Source organism: Lissotriton helveticus, chromosome 8, assembly GCF_964261635.1.
Source record: "Lissotriton helveticus chromosome 8, aLisHel1.1, whole genome shotgun sequence".
Lineage (NCBI taxonomy): Eukaryota > Metazoa > Chordata > Amphibia > Caudata > Salamandridae > Lissotriton > Lissotriton helveticus.
In genome coordinates this window covers 929,142,403-929,162,633 of record NC_136069.1, presented here as the reverse complement: position 1 = coordinate 929,162,633, position 20,231 = coordinate 929,142,403, and the positions used below count along the sequence as shown (strand labels likewise).

Below are 20,231 nucleotides of genomic sequence, written 5' to 3'. Positions count from 1 at the left end.
GAGCAGCAGCCAAACAGAAAGTGCGTACCTGCATGATCTGTTGTCAGTTCAATCCAGGTAAAGGTATTCCGGTGGAACAAGGTGGATTCCATCCTCCTGACCACCCTTTTGAAGTCCTCCAGATGGATTATATTCAGATGGAGCGATGTCGAGGTTTCAAGTATGTTCTCGTAGTTGTATGCGCTTTGTCCAGGTGGACAGAAGCATATCCAGTTCCAGATTACACAGCCACTGCCAGGCAGTTGGTTCGTGAGTATTTCCCCCGCTATGGATTGCCTAGGGTCGTGTATTCAGATAACGGCCAGCCATTCTCATCCGAGCTCATGAAACAAGTTTCCCTTCTGTTAGGGTACCAGTGGAAGTTCCATTGTGTACGCCATCCTGAAGCGGCCAGTCTCGTAGAGAGACATAACCAGACTCTGAAAATCCGCATCGCCAAAGTATGCGCAGAGAAAGGCGTAGATTGGATGGTCGCCCTGCCAGTCGCCCTTTTTTATATGAGAATGGTCGCTCATTCCCGTTCAGGTCTATCTCCATATGAGATAGTGTTTGGTCGTCCCCCAAATATGTGGGGTACACCTAGACCACGTACAATTACCGATGTTGACAGTAATATGCTGACAGATTATTTGGCCGCCTTGATGTCTGCACTACAATCTTGTCGTTCACAGGTCGCCGCTGCATTTCCAGACAACACCGAAGTGAAACCGCACGAGGTCGTTCCAGGTGACTTCGTCCTTGTGAGAAATTTTGATCGTTCAAATCCGCTGGAGCCCCGTTGGAAGGAGCCCGCCTTGTTCTTCTCACCACCCGGACAGCAGTGAAAGTCGAAAACAGAAAAGGGTGGCTACACGTGAGCCACGTCAAGAAATTCCATGGACTTAAAGCAAAAACTTTTCTCAAGGACTGCCCAGACACTGAATTTAAACTTCCCTTGTTAGAGAAAACTCCGCAGCAGGAGTATAAAACAAAGTTGAGGTCTAGTAAGTCAGCCAGTTTAATTGTCTAAGTCCCTCTCGGGTGAAACGGTTAGACAGGTTCCTGACATGTATGAGATAGACCCACACAGCGAGAGAGTTAGTCTAAACTCTAAGAGATGTATCATTACTCTGTTTTTTCTATTATTTCTGAGTCTTATGGTTACTTGCATAAGTTATGCTTTACATTTATGTTTTCCTATTTCACATGTACATATGTTTTCTAATGTTACAGTAGAGCACACATTTAGTGACCTGCCTCCTCACGAGTTATCATATCGTCTTGCTATGCGTAATAATACTTTTATCCGAATGCTGCACTATTCACACCAGACCAGCAATGCCACTAATTGTTGGGTGTGTGGTCGACTCCCCCCTTTCCAGACATCGAAGGGAGTTCTGCCACTCTTTCCCTATCCATTTTCACACAATGGTTCGTGTGGAGCATGGTCCACGTTAACGTCATCCTCAAATGATATGTCCCTTCTGAATCGAACATGTTTCCCAGACAAGCAAAGTCTTTCCCATAGAACAGGGTTAGATCTAGAAAATGAAGTATATGATTTAGGTAATTATTCCTCGAATTTCATGGTTCTGAATGTTCAGTCCGAGACTACTCCAGATTTGCCTGCTATTTCAGTTCTACCAGTTAAAGGCGAATTATGTGTCAGAAAAAATGGTTCTACACATGTAGGACATAGTGATTGTACCACTATGGTCGAGTATAGTGACAGTGGGAAATCTATTTTCAAAGCCTCACGTCATTCTTATTTTGTGTGTGGTCAGACCGCATATGTACGTCTGCCCCTAGATTGGGATGGAACATGTTATATTGCCTTCCTACTGCCACCAGTTTTCCTAGCCCCATCCGATTATCACAGAAACACACATCTAGTACACGTTAGACATAGAAGGGAGATCGAGTCCCCAATTGTCGATCAAACTGAAACTGCCTTAGAACAATATCAAGACTTCAATAAAGGTTTCTTTTTCTTCATAGGTCCTGTCCAGAATAGTAAATTAATACGTAGGCTAACCAGAACCCTTGAAGCAGTAGTGAATGAGACTACTTCCGCTCTAGGTAACTTAACTGAAGAACAATCTGCTATGAGATTTGTCGTGCTCCAGAATTGTCTCGTCCTTGACGTCATACTGGCCAATAGGGGAGGAGCTTGTAGAGTCATCGGATCTAGTTGCTGCATTTTCATTCCTAATAACGCGCCGTCTGTTTATTCAGCTATAACCAGACTTCATAAAATTGCCCATCAGTTACACCAGAATCCAGGCACCTGGACATGGTCCGGTTGGCTCTGGAGTATAATATCTGCCTGGGGATGGAAAGTATTGTCATTCCTGGGTATAGCAGTAATGATCATATTCAGTTGCTGCCTCTGTTTACAATGTGGCCCTGCGATTTGCGGCTTGTGTGCTACCTCTTGTATTCCTAGTCCTAAGTCCCGTTCCAAGACAATTCGAGACGAGCAAATGATGCTCTATGAACAGATAGATGGAATCATGAAAATTGATGTTTCCTGATGGAAACGTAGGGCACAAGGAGGGAATGAGGAAAATTGAATTTTGCCTTGTTATATGTGCCTACGTGTTCCCCATCCTATGTTATATGTGCATGATCGATATGCATATATCCCCCTATGATCGATTTAAGACGCAATTATAGTTGTGTCCAACTCTAGTATGCCAGTATCCAGTTCTCGTGAAAGCAACGAGTATTAGGCCTATGTTGCCACGTTTTACATTATGCACGTTAATTCACCGCATTGTCCCCGTTTCTAGGCCTCAAAAGGGCCCGGACACCAGATTCAAGCTCCAGTCTCCTGAACCCACTCCGAGGAGCGATGCAGCCCCCACCTGCATCCCTGACCCTTCACTTACTTCCTGCCGCGCAGCGCGGTGCCCGGCCTGGCTCTGCCTGCCTGTCTGCCAAGAATATGTTATGCCTCCAGTTATCAGTTCAGCTCTCCGTCTTCACATTCCTAAGCTAACGAACCGCATAAACAGCTTCAGCTATAGTCTAGTCTTTCTGTCTCCATGCAAGAGAATTACTGTATTAATATTCATAGAAGATTCATAGCACACGCAATACATGTAGAATATATGCATGCACCAGCCTTTGTGTCCAGTAGCCTTTGCCCTGATAACTTTTAGATTCTATCAACATGTACTCCAAACACCAGATACCAGATATGTTATAGGTACATGTCGTCCTGACACCGCAGACTTTAGTCTCCTCTTCTAGTGCAGAAGTCATAGCCCCCAGTTCTCCCCGGTAACACGTCATTGCCCGTTTGCGCGCACCACTAGGTTAAAGGCCCCAGCTACTCAGGTAGCCCCCTCCATGTTTCCGCCCACTTTATGACATTTCTGTGACGTTCACATCACATGTCTACGTACACGCCCTGTGCACGCCTTCTCTTCACGCCCATGTCTTCTTATCTTACGCTTGTCATAAGTTACGCCTACTGTATGTAATGTAATAGAAATGTCTTACTATATATATGTTGAATTGTGATGAAACGGGTGCAGCTGCCTTCCTTCTTATTTTATTTCAGCCTGTCCCGTTCCAGTCCCTTCCCCTTTGCCTGAATAAAGCCTGTTCAACTCGGATACATCGGATCCTGCCTCTTATTTATTGAGCTATCTGTTATTGTTAATATATTCAAAAATAGTACCGGTAATTAATTATTTATTTACCACACTCCCCGTGTAATCTCACGTTAAAAGTACTCTATATTTGCTTTTCAGATATCTATTGTGTTTAAAGCGAAATGGAAGATGAAAAGATGAAGTGAAAATAATATTAAGCACTAAGCTTCTTTAGAGCATCCATAAACTGGGCAACAGTTGACATATTCAGTGCAACTGGTGTATGACATTTGCCACAATGAGTGACCTAGGGCCAGATGTAGGTAATCCAGATTTACCGATTCTGAAATACCGAATTTTACCGATTCGGTATTTTAGAATCGGAAAATGGGCTGTAGGTAAAAATGTGTTAATTTTTACTGAATCAGTAAAATTCGGTATAAGTCATTCGGTATTTACCGATTTGGTATTTACCGAATCGGTAATTCACATTCATTCCTATGGGCCACAAGAAAGTATTCCTATGAGCCACAAGAAAACTTTTTTGCATTTGAAAGAGAAAAATGGCAAACACCAGTGAAAAGGAAGTTCCAGAGAGGAAGAGAAAAATAAAATTCAGCACCATGGAGCTGCAGGTCCTCGTGGAGGAGGTGGTGAAAGAACACCAACAATTGTTTGTGAAGCAGTCCCTGACGGTGGCAGAATCTGCCAAAATAAAGATTTGGCTGGAAATACAGTCTAAGGTGAATACTGTAGGAGTGACTCCACGGGAGATAGATGATCTAAAAAAGAGGTGGTACGACCTCAGGACCTTAACTAATAAAAAAATTGCAGAGCTCCACAAAGAGGCAAACCGTACTGGAGGAGGGAAGAACCGTGCACCTGCCCTGACTGAGCTGGAAGAGCTGGTGGAGTCCACCAAAGAACCAGAGAGCGTCTGTGGGCTGGGCGATGCAGACAGCTCAGCCAGAGCTGCCACCAGAAAAGGTAAGAAGCATGCAGCAATCACCCGCACCCCATCACCTTCCCTTTCCCCTATGTGGCAGTGTTAACCACACTCCAGTAGAGGTAGCAACATACACCAGCAATGTATTATGGGAGATGTAGTCATTGAAACACCTACCATGTCATACAGCACACCAAGCAACAAGTTATGCAACACACATCAGTGATAGGCAAGCTGAGGCAATAGCTACAGTGTTTCAGTTATAAGAATGTAATTGTATTAGCAGTGCTACAGGAGCACAGAGCTAATGTACGCTTTATGTCCAAAGGCGAGACATCTCGCAGGCATACCAGGGAGAAGGAAGGCAGTGCACCACAGAGGGACGACACCCAGGAGGCAGGCACAAGTGCAGGGAATGACACAGAGGACACTGGTGCACCAACAACACAGCCAGCCTCCCAAGACCTTGAAATGTGTCCACAGCTGCAGGCCTCCCCAGAGCGTTCTGGATCGCCTCTGCTACTGTCCTCACCTGAACTGCCTGCATCACTGCCTGAAACAACACCTGCAGCTCAAAAGAGCAAGAGGCATGTAGTTGCCTCACTAGTCCAAGTGGAGACATCAGCAGGTGACATGGAGGGGGGTGAGACACCAACCTTGGCTGGGGAAAGAAGGACTACCATACAGCAGTCCAGCGCAGAGGGTTCCCGCACAGGTACCAGACGCTGCAGGCTCCGAGACAGCAGTGCTGCACAACATGTGGAGAGTCCCAGTGTCTTCCGTGGGCTGGAGGGTAGCATGGTGAAGATACAACGTATGCAGGGGAAGGCCATCCAGTCGGTGCAACGCCAGATGAGGCACCTGAATGCAAACATGGAAAACATAGGGAAGGGCATCAGTGCATTGGTGGATGAGAACAAAGAGATGGCATCAGGTATGAGGGAGATGGATGCAGGGATGCGGGACATGTCTCAATCCGTCCTTCTCTTGTGCACAAAACTGTATCAGGACAGAACAACAAGGAGGAAGGACAGGCAGGAAGCACAGCGACACACAAAGGCTGTTAACCGCCTGGCCACAGCAACTTCCCTTCTTTGCAGGCGATGCATCAACATGCAAGAAGGACTAGCACACAGCAGCAATGAGGTGTCCAGGGGCCTTGCAAGGGTGAGAGTGCTGTAGAGGTGCTGCTTAATGCTCAGTTAGCACATACTGCTGCTCTGGATGTACCTGAGAGTGAAGAAAGCACCAGTAGGAGCAGCATGACAAGCCCCCTGTTGCTGAGACACAGAGGATCAGCAGGCTCCATGGTGCTACCTCTGCCCACACACCTAGTGAGGACAGCCAGACAATTTTATCTGGCACCGGTAGGCGTGGCCGAAAATGACTAATGCTGCCCACACTCCATGACCTTTAATGGGGAAGTGAGCCAGGACTCCCACTATTAATGGATACCATTTGTGTTGCACATTTGTGCCTTCGAGTACCTGCGTAGTGCCAATAAATAAACTACGTTGGGTACATACTCCACCTGTCTTTGTCTCTTTACTTACTCAAAAAGAGTTGTGCGTGATCTCTGCGCGTCTCTGTCTGCCATCTGTTGCTGGCGCTACTCCTTCTGTGTTGGGGTCAGGCAGTGCATGTTCATCATCATGGTCCTGATAATCGCACAATTCCACCTCTGTGCCCTTCTTTGTAGCAAGGTTGTGCAACATTGCACATGTTGCAATGATCTTACAGCAGATGAGTGGTGAGTACTGCTGTGGGCCTCCTTTTTTGTGGAGGCAGCGGAACCCGCTTTTTAAAAGCCCAAAGGTGTGCTCCACAACGTTGCTAGTGGATTTGTGTGCCACGTTGTATCGTCTCTGGCTTGACGTTGATGGGTTCAGTTAGGGTGTCAGGATGAACGGCATATGCACTGTCACCTGTTTAGAAATGATAGAGCCATTGATCACATGTGCAACAACACATACATCTGCAATATCTATCAGGGTGTGCCACAGTGTTTTACCTAGCAGGTATCCTTCTCTAAATTCCCCCGCTGTCAGGCGTGTGTAGATCCCACTGTTCTGAAAGATGTAGGAGTCGTGGTGCTTCCCGGGAATTTGGCCACAATGTCTGTGATGATGTTGTTGGCATCAGAGATTACCTGCACATTGATAGAGTGTGTTGACTTCCTGTTTCTGTAAATGTACTCTGTGGCAGCAGGTGGGCAGATTGGGATGTGGGTGCCATCAATACAGCCGATGACGTGTGGGAACTGTCCCAGTTGATAGAAGTCAGTCTTGGTGTTTAGCAGTTCTGCATGTGTGTCAGGGAAGCTGATGCAATGATGCATTCTCTGCATCATGGCCTCTAGGAACTTCCGGAAGAAATGGGATAGGCAGCTCTGGGACACCCCACCTACCGCAGCAATCACCCCCTGGTAACTCCCAGATGCAAGCAGGTGTAGGCTACAGAGCACCTGTACATGGGGTGGGATGGTGTGTGCCCTTGGTGTTGGGTGCTCCAGGAGTGGGTGCAGGTCCCTAATCAAGTCCAGGATGGTTTGGGGGTGTAGCCTGTACCTTTGCAAGATTTCTGCCTCAGTGAGTTGGAAGAGCGTTATCCGCTGTCGGTAGACTTGCTCCTCCTGTCTCCAGACCCTCTCTCCTGCTGCCTGTAGCCGTAGCCGCCTTGCTATCACGTAGAATGCCGCCATTCTGGTCACACTGTTGCATGTTGGGGCCTTTTTTATAGCCTGCACCTGGTTACCACCTGCTTTCAATCCATGGTAAATACCGACTCTTAAATACTCAATTTCATGAAATTCGGTATTTTAGAAGTTACCTACATCTGGATTGTCATTTTTTTGCCATTTCTTATTTACCGAATCGGTAAATTCCGATTCGGTAAATTCTGAATCGTTAAATACCGAATCGGTAAATTACCGATTCGGTCTTTTTTGCTGTTCTACATCTCAATTGCCCAATACCGGTCGGTAACGGCCGAAATTCGGTATTTTCGGCCGTTACGGACCGGTATTGGGCTACCTACATCTGGCCCCAAGTCTTGCAGTTTTGGTGAAACAGCAGGGATGGTAGGTATCTGGTCAGGTGGTAAAGGTCCCAAAGATGGTCCAGCTGCTGCTTATGATGCATCGCCTTCCCTTTCTCTTATCATCCTCTGATATATTCTTGTCTGTGTGGTTTTCAGGTGTTTTGAAACAGAGGATTTATGGAAAAATGTTGCAAGAACTTTCTTTTCTCCTGAAGGGATACATAAGCATTTCCAAACGTCGGAGGACTTCTTTGGAGGAGGTAAGTCTTCTTCTACTTCGTCCTGCTGTTTCTGTTCTCTTCTATCTTCAGTAGAAGACATCGTAACTTTGAAACTCTCTTCTTTGGAAGGAAAGGTAAATATACGATGGAGCTATGCTCCCTACACTGTCTCCCGAGAGAAGTGAAACCAAAATAACAGATTTTGGTTAATGTTTTCAATGTGAATTGATGGACAGATTTGTGGTAGCACAGTGGCAGATCTACGGAACCCTAAAATGAATAAAAAACTGAGGAATACTTTGTTTTACATTTGTTTAATGCATTCTATTATGTTCTTTTGTTAATTGTTAGTTTTAAAATGTAAAATATTAAATGTGCGCATTAAATGTATTCATATATGTGTAAAAATGTGTATTACAAAATTGAACTTATAGGTGAAATTGTAGTGCAATTTATATTTTAAAAAATGCCAAAATTCACCAACAAGCCAAAGGTTACAGGGACATTATATTTAGGAAATAACATTAAAAAAATTAGAAATTAACTGAAAGTACCATAGGTGACAAGGAGGTTATCATTAGGAGATAAAATGTTTGCAAACTTAGAAATTCACTGAAAAAACGGAAGTTACAGGGACGTTATAGTAAGACTCAGATTTTAAACACAAAAAACTATAGAAATTCAGCAGTTTAATTACCTGAGCTTCCTATAATTTACACCCCCACAATGCACTCCTTATGACCTTGCATTCTACATCAGGAATGACATGGTCAGTGACATAGCTGATGACATCATCCAGCAAAGTAAACTTCAATATCCTTCATAAAATACCAGTTAAAATGTTTTTAAAAGTAAGAAGACACAGATGAGAGATGTACAGCACAGAGTGCACAGTAACCATATCATGTAGGAGACAGTTCTCAGTGGGTAGTCTTTTGTTTTCTAAACCACTACTGTAAACACCAATGACGAAAGTAAATGATGTATCTGTATATGCTAGTCTATTGCAAACCACAACAACATCATCTGTATAGAGTGAGGGTCTCTACTTGGACAGGGTGAAAACCACTGCCAACAAGAGACCCCATTTCTAACAGGCTTCTTTACAGGAAACATGGAAAGGGTTAAAAAAATAGTGACCATTTAGAAGTGGTATAACAAAAATAAAAAATGAAAGGAGGTCCTTAATTTGCTAAGTACTGGAGTTTGAATAAGAGCACATTTTGAGGGGTAGCCATTTTTGGTACTTTTCTACTGAGAGTGGAGGATGATTGTCATAGTTCTGATTAGATTTGCAGTGGAGAACAGATGTTAACAGATATTACAATAAAAGTTGGACAACAGCAAATACATTTTACAGGTAGGTTAATTAGGTTTCACTATAAAAAAGTACATTTAAAAATCAACCTTGAGTGCACATAAGCTGGAAGAAAATGTGTAGCATATATGTGCTGTAATAAAAGGCAAAGTAAAAGGGAGCTTATATGACAACGTTAACTAAAAACATAGGGCCCTATTCACAAAAGTAATCTGAGACAAAATCCCAAACTTACTACTTTTGGTATTCACAGAAGGCATTTAGTAGTAGTAAAGTTAGGATTCCTAACTTTCCTACTACTAAACTGTGACAAAATCCTAACTTTATGACTTTTGATATCCAAAAAAGGCATTTAGGAGTAGTCAAGTTAGGAATCCTAACTTTACTACTACTAAACCCCTTTTGTGAATACCAAAAGTAGTACGTTTAGGATTTTGTCTCAGATTAGTTCTATGAATCGGACCCAAAGTGAGCAGTAAAGGAAGAAGACAAATTGCTACGCTGAAAAGATAGTAATTTCATTAAACCACTATGGATGAATGTATTAGAAATTAGATGTGGGTTCTTGCTCATAGTATGTAATTTAATAGTAGAAATGTGCACTCAATCGAACATCTGGCAGGCACTTACACACACAGTTACACTCCCACAAAAACACTTATGTGCCTACCACTCACATAACCAGACAGTGACTGACACACAGTCACACACCCCTCAAACTATTCACACACCCATTTACTCACCTATACATCCACTTACATATTCATTCACACACCCATACAGGCACTGTCACACCGACTCACACCCGTTTATACCATTCATGTACTAGCTACTCAGCCACTTAAACATCCACTTACACACCCATACACCCAGTTTTACACCCAGTCACCCACCATACAGCCATTCACATACCTATTTACAAAACCATACAGCCACACACACACACATCCAGTCAGACAGTGACAGAGGCACTTACACATATATTCACCCACCCACACAGTACTTATGTATGCACCACTAATAGAGCTACTTACATACCCATTTAGACACTGATACAGCCTCTAACACACACGGTCACATATCAACACAGCTACTTACATATGCAGTGACACACCCACAGAGGCACAGATACAATCACACTCATATCCACTCATCCACTCACACTCCCAGTCACCCATCTGTACAGCCACTCAAATGCCCATTTATATACCCACACTCAGACACTTACACAGCCTCTTACACACCGACATAACCACTTTTTTAGCTACTCACTTGAGTATAGTATGTTATTTGTACATTTGATAACTTTATTTCGGCCAATGACCATAAAAGTGCAATAAAATATGTACAAGCACAGAAATTAAACCATAAATACTGACAGTTTAAAAAGTTATTAAACATAGAGTTATCATAGATGAGATAAAAGAAAAAGCAAGGGACCGTTATTTTTTGTTAATAAAAACAGTTCTTCTCCGCCACATGCCATGTAAAAATCGGGAGACAGCAAAGACAATGGGAGGGGCAGTATCGTATGTTAAAATTCTGCAAGCTTGTGCACATTGTCTAAGACCCAAATTTTTACACAATGGGATAATCCAGCATTTCCGAATTTCACTATATGCTGGGCAGAAAAAGAAAATATGTACAATGTCTTCCCTACAATAATTACAAGCAGGACAGTTGGCCTCCATCGACTTTGCCCATTTGGATGTCAATGCCCCAATCGGTATAGAGCCGTGCCTCAGTTGGGTATAAAGTTTTCTTGCAAGTGGGGGCTGCACTAAATCCAAGAATACCTCCGTCTTGGGTTCAACTTTCATCAATAGGAACTCAGTAGACAGCCTACCCAGGGAAGTCGAGCAATACAGTATTTTGAGGTTATAAGACCTTACGGCCGCCACTAATACAGACCTTTGCGTCCTAACGCAGCTGTCCTCTGGTGTGTCCCACAGTTGGGGCAAACCAGTTTGATAGAGGAGAGCCTTTACATGAACCAACCAGGATATGTTCTTGTTCTTTAGCTGCCCCCAAATTGCAATGAACTCCGCTCTAAAGGATGCAAGCTCTGGCACAGACCAGAGCCTTCTCCAGTAGAGCAGAGGTCGTGCAGCTGCCAGTTCGTTAATGGGTTCCAAGTCCAAATCCAACCGTAGTGGTATGAGAGGCGTGCTTTGGGGAAGGCCAACCAGATGGCGCATGAAGGCCTGTTCTACCTTCAGTAAATTATATATGTTCGTGTGTCCCCAAAGTTCTGCAGCATACAAGGCTGCAGACCTGACCTGTGTTTTATAAATCTCAAGGACAGGGGTAACTGGTTTGAAAATTGAGGCTCTATGAAATCTGCCTATGCCTCCCATAATCTGCGCCAGTAGCAGGGAAGATTTGGAAACTTGATGGTCCCATACAAACTGCTCGGTCAACCTGACCCCCAGGTAGATAAAAGTCTTAACTCGTTCTAAGGGAGTTTCATTCAGTGCGGGATTTGGACGGGTATGCCTCGGGGGATTGAAAATCATAAACTTGGTTTTCTCCAAGTTAACCTCCAATCCCCGCAAGGCACAAAAGTTAACAAACCCGTCCAGGACCCGCTGGATGCCCGATGATGTCCGCGACAACAACAAAGTGTCGTCCGCGAACATCAGAGCGGGCACCCTACCAGTAGCCAGGCGCCGAGCATCATTATCCCTAACACCGTTGAGTTCATCTATCAGACCATTAACATACAGGCTGAAAAGAGTGGGGGCCAGTACGCAGCCCTGACGTACGCCCCGGGTTACAGGGAAACAAGCTGATAATTCCCCGTTCCTCACACACCTCACCTGTGCATATTTCCCTGTATGAAATCTAATTAGGGCATCCAATAAATAGGGCGAGAGACCTAATTCCTCCAACACCATCCAGAGCCTCTCCCTAGGTACCAGATCGAACGCGGCCCGCAGGTCCACAAAAACAAGGTAGAGGCTGCCACCCTCTACCCTTGCAGTTTTCCAGTATAGGACCTGGAGCCGGAAGATCTGGTCCATGGTCGAGACACCTGATCTAAATCCGGCTTGGAGGGTAGTCAATGTTTTGTTCTCCTCCATCCTGCCCAGTAATCTGTCGAGTAGAATTCGGCCCATCAGTTTCTGGGTAGTGTCCAGTAGACTGATTGGTCTGTAGTTAGATGGGACAAGCGGGCAGCCCTTCTTAAAAATTGGAACAATCTCGGCTCCTAGCCAGGTCTCTGGTAATGCGAAACCCTGTAGGACCGCATTAAACAAGACCGCCAGGTATGGAGCCCAGATTTTTGGTTGGGAACGAAAAAGGTCCCCTGGGAGCTTGTCAAGGCCTGGAGCTTTATTCGGCAGCAGTCTCTCAATTGCGGATTCAACTTCCTTAAGGGAGATGGAGTCTAGGTTATTAGTGGCAATTCTCTCGTGGGCATCCAGCTGGTCTATCTGATATCCAGGGCCCAAGGCCCCCGGCAGTCTATGCTCGTGCGGGGGGTCTGGGGCCGTGGAAATCCCAGAGACTGGCATGGTATCCTGGTTTTGACGGGGAAGAGCCCCGGGCCCCAGGACCCCCGGCAGTCGATGCTCGTGCGGGAGGTCCTGGGCCATACAGGTCCGAAGGACCGAAGCCACTTTATGCAACTTGACCCGACCTTGGCACACATATGCCCCCAACTCAGGACTTGTGTAGAGTGACTTAAAATGCGCCTCCCACACTGAGGGAGCGATATTTGAGACCCCAGCCTCTCTCTCACCTCCCGCAGTGGAAGTGGCGATGGCCCAGATGGTCTTAGCATCCTTTAAGAGGAGTGCCTGTCTCAGCTCATCCCATCTAGAATGTACAGCAGTCTAGATGCAGTCTAGATGCTCGAATTTTTAGGGTGTCTTTAGATTTGATTGCTACAAGAAGATCTCTCTTTGCTTTTTTACAGGCATGGTCATGCCAGGGATGTGTTTTAATCCTAGGCAACTTGGTCCCGCTAACTGGATAGAATACATCCCCTAGACTCACGATACCTTTTCTGTGGATCTCTATAACCTGCCCATGAGAGGTAGAACCCCCCATGTCACTTATGAGCAGGGTAGCGATCTGGTAAATATCTGCAAGTCGGTGGGAGAGTCCACACAAGAAGGCCATTTGACCCTTCTCCTATTATTAGATATAATATAGGGTGGCACTGCCATTTTAGGGCTAGAGTCAGGGTTAGTTAAACCAAATGCACAAGGCTTAAGTGTCAGGACCAACGCGTTGTGGTCACTGTCGTGCCTTGGAACAACCCTAAAGTCTTTGAAACGGTCCCAATGTTTAGCTTCCAACATGAGATAGTCAATGATGGAAGTGCGATTGATCCTGTTATATGTAGGTAGGCCAGAACTATCGTTATTGGCCCTTCCGTTGCATGCCCGCAAAGACATTGCAAGGGTAAAGGATTTAATTTGTAATACTAACGAAGTCCAGGCCCTTACCGAGGCAATCATTGGGGCCGGGATGTGCCAAAGCGAATCGACCTCATCCTCATCGCACAACTCGGATCCACCCAGGGGTTCGAACTGGCAATTAAAATCGCCGCCAAGAATTATCGAAGTTGTGGGGTCAAGTGTCTGGATGAAAAGGTCAAGCGCTTTAATAGTACTCGATTCCTTTCCATTCATGGTGGGCCTAGAGTAGATGTTTATAATAGCCACTCGAGATTTATCAATGGGCATTAGTAAGACACATTGGATATCTGGGGAATTTGTTTCCATATGGGTAGCCTGTACACCTAGGTGTATATCTACCCATATGGAAAGACCACCCAAAGGGCGGCCCTTCCCCCCAGAAACTGCAGGAATATCGTAGGTCATGAAGCCGGGGCTGGCACTCTCTTCCAGGGACCAAGTTTCTTGCATCAAACAAATGTCATGTGTGGCCATGAAAGAAGACCACTCCGGTACAAGTGACTTACTCTTTATCCCGGCTACGTTCCATGAAAGGATTTTTATACTTCCTTCCATTACCTTTTCTAAACCTTGCGCATCCCCTTCCTTGTTCTTTTAAGAATCCCTGGTCCAAGCTCTGCTCTACACTAATCCCCACCCTCATGACATCATTAGGATAAAGGTCCTCGCCAATAGTCAAGGGTAAAATCTTTTCCTTTGTTGCAGAACCCTCCGCTAGGTTGCCGTTGTTAAGTTCTAATGGGGGGGTGCCTTTCGGGGTGAGTCAATCACCCTCCTCCAGAACACTAAACCTGTTCCAGTGAGCTTGCAACGGGTAAGTAGGAATAGGTGGAAAGATACCCTCCCCAAATGGCTGCAAGTGGTGAATCCTATTAGGAGGAGAGTGGCGATTTCTGTTATGTTGGGGCCTCCTATGGTAGGTCAATTTACGAGTAGGGGTAGGATAGAAGTAGCAACTAAAAAGGAGATTCCTTTCTGTGTATTTGAATTTTAGATAAACAATACCATTTGTTCTAGTCAATTATACCAACAGCCCACCACACATAATATTTAAGTCAAAAACATAACATTTGGTGTATCTAATTTATTATTTCTTTCTATTTAAAACCAATTTTTCATATACACAGTATACACAATTTATTAAAACATATAGTTTTTTTTACAAAAAATCATATTACATTAGTCCAACATAGTATATCCTGACAAAACATATAAAAACACAAAATAGTACAATTAAAAGACTCTTTTTGTCAAAAGTTTGTCGACGCGTTTCGGTGCTTTGTTGTTTGGAACACCTTCCTCAGGACTGTTAAAACATCTTCTTTCTAAAAGTAGATACAACATTTGTTAGTAATGCACTCTAGAGTGGTGGTTATAGCTGTGTGGTTATAAAGGCAAGAAAATTCAATTGTATCTTACGTGTAAAGCACTTTTTATTATGCAGTACCAGATTCAATCCAGGAGTGGTTATAACATTAGTGGCTCCTCCTCCCTGTTATGTCATCAGAGACTCTGTATGTAAATTAACAGACGTTTTAAGTTTCAATCCACCAAAGCTAAAATTAATTTTTTAACAAGTGGGGTGTTTTTAAGGTAAAACGCTTACTTTTCGTTTGCGCTGAAGCAGTCCAAGACAATTGCTTCACTCGTATAAACTTGTTTTTCTGTTTCTTCCGTGTATCAGTCTGGTCACACGTGATCCTAAATACTGCACGGGTTCAAGAACGGATCCCTCCTCTTATTCAATTAAGGCAGGTCGGCATTGTCTAGATAAATGTTTTTCGTTTATAGTGTTAGAAATACGTGCATTAATTTTTTGTAAATTACATTGATTTTGCATATCGCGTTACTGTTTATAACTTTCAAAACGAAGGGGCATTACCTTCCCTATTATAAAACTGAAGTAGCGGCTGTATATAACTTTCAAAAGGAAGTGCATTACCTTCCCTATTGTTAAACTGAAGTAACGGCTGGTTTTTTCATTACACCTCGAGATTTACCAGGTATCTAAAGCGAAATAAACATTTTTATCTAGCATTTTCGGTAACCTATATTAGTGGATGTCAGTTCAAGATAAAAGACATCCCTCAGTTTTAAGCCAGAAAAACATACATTTCAAAATATGTCAGGAGCCCGCGACCATCTACTTGAAGTAGCAATTTATCTAACGCTACGGGGAAAGGTATGTGAACTGCGAACGTCTAGACCTAGGGGGGCTAACCGATGGACCCTTTCCCTACCGAAAATGCTAGATAAGTTTATTTCGCTTTATATACCTGGTAAATCTCGAGGTGTAATCAAAAACCAGCCGTTACTTCAGTTTAACAATAGGGAAGGTAATGCACTTCCTTTTGAAAGTTATATACAGCCGCTACTTCAGTTTTATAATAGGGAAGGTAATGCCCCTTCGTTTTGAAAGTTATAAACAGTAACGCAATATGCAAAATCGATGTAATTTACAAAAAATTAATGCACGTATTTCTAACACTATAAACGAAATACATTTATCTAGACACTGCCGACCTGCCTTAATTGAATAAGAGGAGGGATCCGTTCTTGAACCCATGCAGTATTTAGGATCACGTGTGGCCAGACTGATACACGGAAGAAACGGAAAAACAAGTTTATACGTGTGCAGCAATTGTCTTGGACTGCTTCAGCGCAAACGAAAAGTAAGCGTTTTACCTTAAAAACACCCCACTTGTTAAAAAATTAATTTTAGCTTTGGTGGATTGAAACTTAAAACGTCTGTTAATTTACATACAGAGTCTCTGATGACATAACAGGGAGGAGGAGCCACTAATGTTATAACCACTCCTGGATTGAATCTGGTACTGCATAATAAAAAGTGCTTTACACGTAAGATACAATTGAATTTCCTTGCCTTTATAACCACACAGCTATAACCACCACTCTAGAGTGCATTACTAACAAATGTTGTATCTACTTTTAGAAAGAAGATGTTTTAATAGTCCTGAGGAAGGTGTTCCAAACAACAAAGCACCGAAACGCGTCGACAAACTTTTGACAAAAAGAGTCTTTTAATTGTACTATTTTGTGTTTTTATATGTTTTGTCAGGATATACTATGTTGGACTAATGTAATATGATTTTTTGTAAAAACCCTATATGTTTTAATAAATTGTGTATACTGTGTATATGAAAAATTGGTTTTAAATAGAAAGAAATAATAAATTAGATACACCAAATGTTATGTTTTTGACTTAAATATTATGTGTGGTGGGCTGTTGGTATAATTGACTAGAACAAATGGTATTGTTTATCTAAAATTCAAATAAACAGAAAGGAATCTCCTTTTTAGTTGCTATATGTCCCGGTCCTTTCTGGGTTTAAGAGGGAAAACTCTCTCCTTTTTTAAGTAGGATAGAAGTAGGACAGGTGCAGAGGGAATATTTGGGAGTCTCTATAAGGAGGGGCTTTGCAGATATGGTCCACAGCCGAAGAGTCCCTAAAGTTAATTGTAACAACATCTCCTGCCACTGTTTTAGGGCCCCTTCCAATCCAATCTATTCTTCTCACCGCCAGTATTTCACCTGAGATATTGGGAGGTAAAGGTCTATTTAAACTCAACCACTGGATACACTTAATATATAAGTCAATCTCATGTTCTCTTTTCCCCTCACTAAGGGCCGGGACACCCACTAGGGCAACCACATATGGTTGTGCTTCCGGGGGCAAATTTATTGACGGCAATTGACAAGAGACTGCCTTGGGCAAAGCAGACCCCACTAGTGATAGTATACTAGTTGTTCCCAGATTTTTACCCTCCTTAGGATGTGGTCTAGATTTTCCAGTAGGGTCTCCTGCAGGCAGAGAGGTATGACCTATTGTATTGGTGGTTGATGTGGGGGGTGGTACGGGGTTTACAGGCTTGGGGGTAGTTGTTACTATCCCTAAGTTTTTATTCAACAGTACTGGGTCAGTAGGCTTAACTACTTCAGGACAAGGGGCCTTTGTGGACGCACCACCAGATGTAGGGGGTGCCAGATTACCGTGGGGATTTGTTGACTTCGTTGTCCCTACCATCCTATTGTTTAAGATGGAGGTTATTCTATCCAGTTTTGACACCAGAGGTTTGATGTGGGAGGCAATAGTTTGCTCCAAACTTGCCTGATGGTCAGCCACCATATTGGTGACCCAACATGGTATCCCTGAAGATGGATACAGGGTATTATCAGACGGGGTCACCAAATTATGGTTGGCCTGCTTCCTTTTACCCATATTTTTTGGGAAGCTATCTTTTTCATCCTGGAGCTTGGCTTACCAGGTTTTGAAATTGCCACTGGGGGAGGAGAAGTCAGAATAGAAAATTGGTCCTCGTCGTTTATAGGGGACACTACTGGAACCTGCACTATTTCAACATCTACTGGGGTCTCAGCTGGCATCTGTGCACAGGGCAACTCAGCGTAAGTAGATGTTAAGTAAGAGTCCAAGACCGTAGGGTCAATCGCAATAACTGAACAGTCCCCGCCACGGTCTTGGAAGCATGCTGTGGGTGGGAAGGATAATCTTCTTTCTGTGTTTTCAATTGCATTAGCCACAACCCCTATAGTTTGTTGTAACATTTTGTCAATAGCCGTCAATGTTTGCAAGGGCTGTGGCAATGTTGCCTGGAGTTGAGATGCTGGTAGTTTTAATTTCCTGCCCTGATTGCTCATTTTTGCTACAGGATATTTAACAGCTAAGTACCAGAAAGAAATTAAATGAATAACAAGTCCCGCACAAATCAAATATGGCACCCTCAGTCCTGTGCAAACCAGATGAGTCAATTAATAATGGCTAGGGGGAGAAATGTCCGGGTAGCAGTACCTTTATAATAGACGCCAATTCCTTGTAAGTTAGGACGTCGCTGGTAAGGGAGGTAGCCCGTCCCGTCCCCTGTAGTCCCCGGACGGCCACAGACGGCCCGCCCTTTGCCCGGACTTAGCCCGGCGCCGCCCGTGCGCGTCCCACGACGCGGGGGCTCTCGCTGGACTAAGAGCACCTCCGGGGGTGGGACAGGGTGTGTGCGACTTCCAGTCGTGAAGGGGCCGCTGGGGGATGTAGTCCCCATTCCTCCGTGCGGTGGCTGGTATGATAGACGTCAGGGGTGCAGTGAGGTGGCAGAGAGGCTGCAGATGGCAGCGGCAGTTACCGCGGGAGAGAAGCGGTGCTCCTTGGCTCTCCCCGCAACACCCAGGTCAGTGTCAGCAAGTCCCCCGCTCCCCCGGGGCTCTCGCTGGACTAAGAGCACCTCCGGGGGCAGGACAGGGCGTGCGCGACTTCCGGTCGCGAAGGGGCCGCTGGGGGATGTAGTCCCCGTTCCTCCGTGCGGTGGCTGGTATGATAGACGTAAGGGGTGCAGTGAGGCGGCAGAGAGGCTGCAGACGGCAGCGGCAGTTACCGCGGGAGAGAAGCGGTGCTCCTTGGCTCTCCCCGCAACACCCAGGTCAGTGTCAGCAAGTCCCCCGCTCCCCCGGGGCTCTCGCTGGACTAAGAGCACCTCCGGGGGCGGGACAGGGCGTGCGCGACTTCCGGTCGCGAAGGGGCCGCTGGGGGATGTAGTGCCCGTTTCCTCCGTGCGGTGGCTGGTATGATAGACGTCAGGGGTGCAGTGAGGCAGCAGAGAAGCTGCAGACGGCAGCGGCAGTTACCGCGGGAGAGAAGCGGTGCTCCTTGGCTCTCCCCGCAACACCCAGGTCAGTGTCAGCAAGTCCCCCGCTCCCCCGGGGCTCTCGCTGGACTAAGAGCACCTCCGGGGGCGGGACAGGGCGTGCGCGACTTCCAGACGCGAAGGGGCCGCTGGGGGATGTAGTCCCCGTTACTCCGTGCGGTGGCTGGTATGATAGACGTCAGGGGTGCAGTGAGGCGGCAGAGGGGCTGCAGACGGCAGCAGCAGTTACCGCGGGAGAGAAGCGGTGCTCCTTGGCTCTCCCCGTGTAATCTCACGTTAAAAGTACTCTATATTTGCTTTTCAGATATCTATTGTGTTTAAAGCGAAATGGAAGATGAAAAGATGAAGTGAAAATAATATTAAGCACTAAGCTTCTTTAGAGCATCCATAAACTGGCCAACAGTTGACATATTTAGTGCAACTGGTGTATGACATTTGCCACAATGAGTGACCTAGGGCCAGATGTAGGTAATCCAGATTTACCGATTCTGAAATACCGAATTTTACCGATTCGGTATTTTAGAATCGGAAAATGGGCTGTAGGTAAAAATGTGTTAATTTTTACTGAATCGGTAAAATTCGGAATAAGTCATTCGGTATTTACCGATTTGGTATTTACCGAATCAGTAATTCACATTCATTCCTATGGGCCACAAGAAAGTATTCCTATGAGCCACAAAAAACTTTTTTGCATTTGAAAGAGAAAAATGGCAAACACCAGTGAAAAGGAAGTTCCAGAGAGGAAGAAAAAAATAAAATTCAGCACCATGGAGCTGCAGGTCCTCGTGGAGGAGGTGGTGAAAGAACACCAACAATTGTTTGTGAAGCAGTCCCTGACGGTGGCAGAATCTGCCAAAATAAAGATTTGGCTGGAAATCTAGTCTAAGGTGAATACTGTAGGAGTGACTCCACGGGAGATAGATGATCTAAAAAAGAGGTGGTACGACCTCAGGACCTTAACTAATAAAAAAATTGCAGAGCTCCACAAAGAGGCAAACCGTACTGGAGGAGGGAAGAACCGTG

At 44.8% G+C, this 20,231-nt stretch overlaps 1 protein-coding gene across 1 annotated transcript in view; it reads left to right on the top strand.

The window, feature by feature from the left end:
• LOC144773829 (uncharacterized) overlaps positions 1-20,231 on the top strand; it is a 160,715-nt gene that overhangs the window by 130,386 nt on the left and 10,098 nt on the right. Inside the window, exon 2 of the mRNA XM_078658924.1 lies at positions 7,723-7,826. Coding sequence (XP_078515050.1) covers positions 7,723-7,826 — 104 coding nt within the window. The remainder of the gene's footprint in view (positions 1-7,722; positions 7,827-20,231) is intronic.